Genomic DNA, 6,434 nt, shown 5'->3' on the forward strand with positions numbered 1-6,434 from the left:
ATCACGTGTACAAACCTATGCAAATCTTATCGACAGCATTATTCCGAATTCAGGAAATTCCAAGTATCCGTTTTGTTTCAAGTAACCTAACCGTTATCCGAGATTTTACTGACTGAATCTGAACAGTATTATATTTGAATAAAAGAGAGATATTGAATAAGTATATAATACCGTAATCCTTTTTCATTTAAAAAATTTTTAAATAAAGGAAATTGTTATAGCATTAATATAAGTATGCAGTATACACATTTATGCACACGTAAATACCTGCATGTATCCACAAAATTGTGTACAAGGATAAATTAAGATGTGGATGCTATTACATTCTTAGTAAACAAATAATTAAAAAAAACATTGATAAAACATTTAGAAAATTGATAAACATTTAAAAAATTTTATAACGTATTTTTATTATCATTCGATTTAAAAATTATAGGAAATTCGCATCAAAATGGGGAAAGACCTATTACATAATCTTGTAAAAATGTGAAGTATAGATTTTTGTCAGAAAATATAGGTGTATAATTAATTCGCATATTTTTCGAGAAGGAAGAGAAATAGGTGATGTAAACGAGAAAACATCTTCATGTGGGACATAATTTAAATGCAATTTAAAACTAGTTTAATGGAGTTTTGAATATGAGTAGACCTCTTAATTTTCGAGGTATTCATTCACTGACGTCAATAGAAGGAACACCAAAAAGACGTAAAAACTTAAACTGGCGCCGGTTAGTCGGGCAACGAATTGATTTTATAAGCGTATAATTAGAGATTCAAATGTGTGCTTTCGCAATGAAAGAAGTTCCTCGTCGTTATATTCTTTTTTGACGGTATAGTGGAATACAAAGAGACTCATATCTTTTTAACTAGAATTCTATTCATGCGATTTATTTTATATCATAGTACTAGAAACAATAATTATTTAAAATATAGTTCATATAATTTACGATAGCAGTAATATAAAGTACAAAAATTATTATCATTCAATTAATATTTATTACACTGCATTTAAAATGCAACCTTCGTATGTCATTGACAAGTATTTTCGAAGGTGTATCAAATAAATCGTAAACGACCAACAAGCGATAATGAGCAAGCGTCAGACGTTTTCAATGTGTCGTATATCTAGAGAAATTTATTACAGACCGTAGCGTAAAACTATTTTAAAATTCTATAGGCATTCCAATACCTTATTCAAAAATATAAAAAACACAGTAAAAATCTTTAATAAAATCGAATGAAAAAAGAATACTGGATGGAAATTTTTGGATAGAATAAAATAATTTATATTATTACACAAATGTAAGACTGTTGGAGGTATATTTCTAAATACAAAAATATATTTGATAATTTAAAGTTACAATCACAACGAATTTTATATTCTTATAGAAGATTTATGCGCGTAATACATAATTTAGTATCAAAAAATAAAAAATTTATATAGATTCTTTAACTACAAATTTATAGAAATTTTCTTGTACAATTATATGATGCATTTTCATTTTTGTAATTACATTTTTATCTGTAAATTTATATTTATAAATTAATTAACACATTGATAACACCAACACTCTTTTAACGACGGCCATAAGCATGGTGTGATTGATGTGCTGTAAAATGAATATGATATATTGAGAATAAAATGTAGAACAAAGTTATATAAAAGTAATTCTCAGAAACTCACGTTTATAAAATTCAGAGAAGTTTACATCGGGTAAGAGAGAATGAACCTTATTTAGAACCGTAGCTTTTGGGGCTAAAGTAGCATTTGTATTCCATATCTGAACAGTAAAAAATGAAAAGTTTATAATATAGTTCATACTTCTCATTTAAATAGTTTGTAATGTTTCTAAAATATTACTTGAATAAGATCCTCTCGCTCTCTAATAGATACAGTTATTCCACAAATTTCATCACCTTCTGCAACACATTCAGCAAATTGTTCTCCAATGGCTGCAAGCACCATTTCTTTCCATATTTTTTCCTAGAGTTATTAGAATTATCATTTATATATTTAAGATACCAACCAAAACTATAGTACTTACAGTATCAGATTTTTGACATTTTAATCTCCACGTCCCACCATGCTGATTAACGGGTTCTTCCCATAATGGATATCTTTCATCTCTCATCAAATGGTAACTAAATCTGACCTATTACAAAAGTAATTAATTTTTGTTTGCATTGTTATTAATATACATACTTATAAACATACTTACTTGTACATCACTAGCATTTGGTATATTGTTGAAAACAGCCCAAAAGCTTTGTACAGTGTTCACAGTATAAATCTTCGTTAAATTTTCTTTATATTCTTCGACAGTTGTGCCAGAAATAGCTCTGTCAATTTTTCAACTCTTTAGAACTTTGTATATACACTATGAGCAAACAATGATTTAACTTTTTCAGAATTATGTCTTATTAAATTTCTTTCTATGACATAATAAAAAGGCAAAGAATATTAGTTAAGGAACATATAAAATTCCAAAAAAGTAAAATTATAGGATTTTGCATGATTATTGTACATTATACATTAGATGCGCTATAAATAGCTACAAATAGATATAACTTTTCTAACCATATATTTATAATTTTAAAACTATATCCAAAAATAGTAATTTGGAATATTAACATAATACATTAGTTGTTAAATAATTACAAAACAATATGGGTCTCTAGTTGATCATGAGAAATGTATATGACCTAACACATACAATTGATATATGTATAAATAAGGTTGATACAATAACTAATATTGTTTGACGTCGTTATTTTCTATTTTTGAATCTATAAATATTTTGTCATAGTCATAATAGATCTTTGATACTAAAAAATAAATTGCAGGTATACATTTTTGTAATACTAAACGAAAGAATGAAATACAACAAAAAAGGATGTACTTTCCTATTATACACTGTTCGTTCAATTTGTAATTTTTATATATTGTTCATTTAATTTGGAATTTTATGCAGTAAAAAATAACCAAGTTTCTTACTTGTCTAACCAAAATGTCCAGGATGATTGTAAAGATATTCCCGATGTTTCATGTTTTTCGATCGTTTTAACCGTTTCATTTAAAGGCACTGGTGTTTCCGACAAATCGGTCGAACTATCGTTCTTTAATTCACACTCCACCACAGCCATGTTCGAAATGACAATGCATGTACATATGGCTATATGTTGTTATAACGTCAAAAATCATGTGATCAGAGAAATGCAATAATAAAAACAAATGATTTTCTGCTGGAAAAATTTTAACTGATATATTTCATATTAAGAACAAAATTTACGTAACGCAAATCATCTGTATGCATTTACCGACGGTTTCATGATTATGTTTCATGGATAAGTTAAATTCAAAAACTAGTTACGAAATTAAATTTAAAACTTTGGTTTAATATAAATAGTTTATGTAACTAATTTATAGTAGATATCATTACTTCATAACATTAATAATTTAATCAAAATTTTATTTAATTATTGTATCTGTAAGCATTATGAGTATTGTTTATAATTTAGAACGAATAGTTTTTCTATTGATATTAATATCATAGACAAGGTGTAAAATAGACTTTACACCGGAATGTTTCTTTTCATAACCTAAATTCGGAAATCATCTCTCTTTGCTCTTTTTCTGTTATGCGTGACGTCAATTTTACTTTGAAAAAGACTATAGTGTTAGTGAAACAGTGAAATATGTAAATATATATCACGGTACTCAATTATTATCAAAATAATTTCTCAGTATTCATCTATAGCAGTGGTTATCAACCATTTAATGTACCACATATCAGCTTTGGTACATGGGAACTAACCGGTGGTGTATATATGGATAACACTGTTCAACACGAATTTCAATCTCTAATATCCATAAGATAATTCTTGAAAAGTTTACTTCGTAATACTTTGTAATACTAAATAATACATTTAGATATATATGGACTTGTAGAGCCAGAGACATGGGATAGAGATAGGTATGTGATGACAATCTTAGATTTTATTAATTTTGTGATTATATATCTTATGGAATCAATTACTGAAGTACTACAGAAATTGCAAAAATATGTTGCAGCAGCAGAAGCAAAGTAGAACAACACACAGTCTTCAATATGATAATGAAGGAGAATATACCATCCTAGAGTTCAAGAATTGGTGTAGGTAGAAAAGAATTATAGTAGATTATACAACACTGTATACGTCTCAAGTAAATGGAAAGGCGGAGAGGCTTACCAGGAGAGTGCAAGTCCTTCGGGTCACCTGATTTAGTTGAAACTTTGCAGGTTTGTAGATTTCGCCTGAAGTTCAAGAATATATATTATTATAGCTGCAACTACTCGTTAGTTTTTGAGATATTTATGATTAAAATTTTATTATATCTTTAATTATAGATTTATTTGCATTAGTTTCCAAGTAGAGTTGTGGCCTAACGGTGACATTCGAAAATTCATATGCTGGAAGTCCAGGTATCGATTCCTGTCTATAGTTTGTAGTTTTTTTTCAATCTATTTTTTATTTTGTATTCATTTTTCGCCTATGAAAATATTGTAAAGAAACAAATGTCAATAAAATTTCTTAATAAAAGAATTTATTTTTTACGCTTTCTTATGCTAGCATATATTTATTACAAAATAATAAGAATATTATACAAGAAAAACACTTTTCTATAGCAATCTTATTTACTGCAGTATAATGGAATAATTAATAATTCCAGTTCATGAATTAATTATAGAAATTTGGAATTTTTCGCAACTGAAATATATTTATAAATGCTTCATTGATATTATTAAATATAAGAGACGTCGTTTGATATTATACATCGATACTTTATCATATAGCTATTTCAAAGATGCAACATTTTCCCGCTACAAAAATACCTAGCATATCCGGCTACAACCAACTTCCAGTTGACGGCAAGCGGGCATAACAGTAACATGGTGAAATATTCTCACGCGTCAAAATGAAACATTAAATCTCAGAATGTTTCGTGAAGTAGTGATATCGCCGATTGACGTTTTAATTACTTTACGGAGTTCAAGATTACTAACTGTGAACATTTCTACGGTGGTAATATACTATATGTGAAAAAAAGTGATGTTACATAGTGTAAACTGTGTAATGATACATGTGCGAAATGAAGTGGTGTGAGTGCGAGATCCTATAATACTATCGCATTGTCCGTTATGATCGCCTGTAGAAGATTCTAAATTTCAACAGTTCGTTGGAATATTTGATCAACATTACTCTGAATAGGCAGCTTTTAAACAGTTTTTTCAATTTTTCTTCGATCTTGAGGTTCCATTGCAATATAGTTACGTATTATCTCTTTTACATTCTAAATTTCAATTGTGGATTAGAATATTTCCTTCCTACTGCATAGAGTAGGCTGTTCTCCAACCAGTAGGGCAATTATATTACGATTGAAGGTGCATATGTAAAACAAAGTAACGAAAAAGCAGGTGCCTGTGAAATCGTTCTGCACACTATACGTTTTTCGCCTATATTTCTGAAATTAGGCTTTTCGGTTAGATTTTTTCGGTATAACAGCGTAGAGTGATTCTTTCCGTAACAGGATTGGATATTTTTTTTCGGCTTGGAGCGTACGTTTTCGAAAAATAGTGGAGAGAGTGTCCGTGGCAGACAGATCGTGCTGCGCAATTAACTTTTTTGGCTTCTAGTTTTTGAATTAGGCTCGTTAAATCGGATTTTTCCACTGATTCGCGTAGAGTGACTTTTATTTTAACGGGATTGGATATTTTTTTTCGGCTTGGAGCGTACGTTTTCGAAAAATAGTGGAGAGAGTGTCCGTGGCTGACAGATCGTGCTGCGCAATTAACTTTTTTGGCTTCTAGATTTTGAATTAGGCTCGTTACATCGGATTTTTCCACTGATTCGCGTAGAGTGACTTTTGTTTTAACGGGATTGGATATTTTTTTTCCGTTTCGAGCGTGCGTTTTCGAGAAATAGTGCCGGAAATGTCAGTGTCTCTCAGATCGTACTGCGCAATTTACTTTTTGGCTTTTAGATTTTGAATTAGGCTTTTTGAATCGGATTTTTACACTGATTCGCGTAGAGTGATTTTTTCCTTATCGGGATTGGATATTTTTTTTCGGTTTCCTGTGTGCGTTTTTCTAAAATAGTGCCGAATGTGTCAGTGGCTGACAGATCGTGTGACGCAAATTACTTTTTCGGCTTTTAGTTTTTGAATTAGGTTTTTTGAATCGGATTTTTCCACTGATTCGCGTAGAGTGATTTTTTCCTTATCGGGATTGGATATTTTTTTTCGGTTTCGAGCGTGCGTTTTCAAGAAATAGTGCCGGAAGTGTTAGTGGCTCTCAGATCGAGTTGCGCAATTTACTTTTTTGGCTTCTAGTTTTTGAATTAGGCTTCTTGAATCGAATTTTCCCACTGATTCGCGTAGAGTGATTTTTTCCTTA

The 6,434-nt window shown here is 29.8% G+C and overlaps 1 protein-coding gene across 1 annotated transcript; it reads right to left on the bottom strand.

Moving 5' to 3' along the window:
* Positions 1-1,403: 1,403 nt before the first annotated feature.
* LOC108551628 (eukaryotic translation initiation factor 4E1) lies at positions 1,404-3,153 on the bottom strand. The gene is made up of 6 exons (XM_017905860.1): positions 2,996-3,153; positions 2,220-2,340; positions 2,046-2,153; positions 1,862-1,984; positions 1,685-1,781; positions 1,404-1,610 (listed from the first exon to the last, which is right to left on the bottom strand). Exons 1-6 carry the CDS (start codon positions 3,142-3,144, stop codon positions 1,576-1,578), a joined length of 633 nt encoding a protein of 210 aa, XP_017761349.1. The 5' UTR covers positions 3,145-3,153; the 3' UTR covers positions 1,404-1,575.
* Positions 3,154-6,434: the final 3,281 nt, after the last annotated feature.

Source organism: Eufriesea mexicana, unplaced genomic scaffold, assembly GCF_001483705.2.
Source record: "Eufriesea mexicana isolate 0111107269 unplaced genomic scaffold, ASM148370v2 scaffold474474898, whole genome shotgun sequence".
NCBI classification, from domain to species: Eukaryota; Metazoa; Arthropoda; class Insecta; order Hymenoptera; family Apidae; genus Eufriesea; species Eufriesea mexicana.

Coding starts and splice junctions, on each gene's coding strand:
- LOC108551628 (XM_017905860.1), bottom strand. CDS start 3,144: ATGGCTGTGGTGGAGTGTGAATTAAAGAACGATAGTTCGACCGATTTG. Junction 1,985..2,045: donor AATGTCAAAAATCTGATACT/GTAAGTACTATA, acceptor TAATAACTCTAG/GAAAAAATATGGAAAGAAAT. Junction 1,611..1,684: donor CTTCTCTGAATTTTATAAAC/GTGAGTTTCTGA, acceptor TTCATTTTACAG/CACATCAATCACACCATGCT.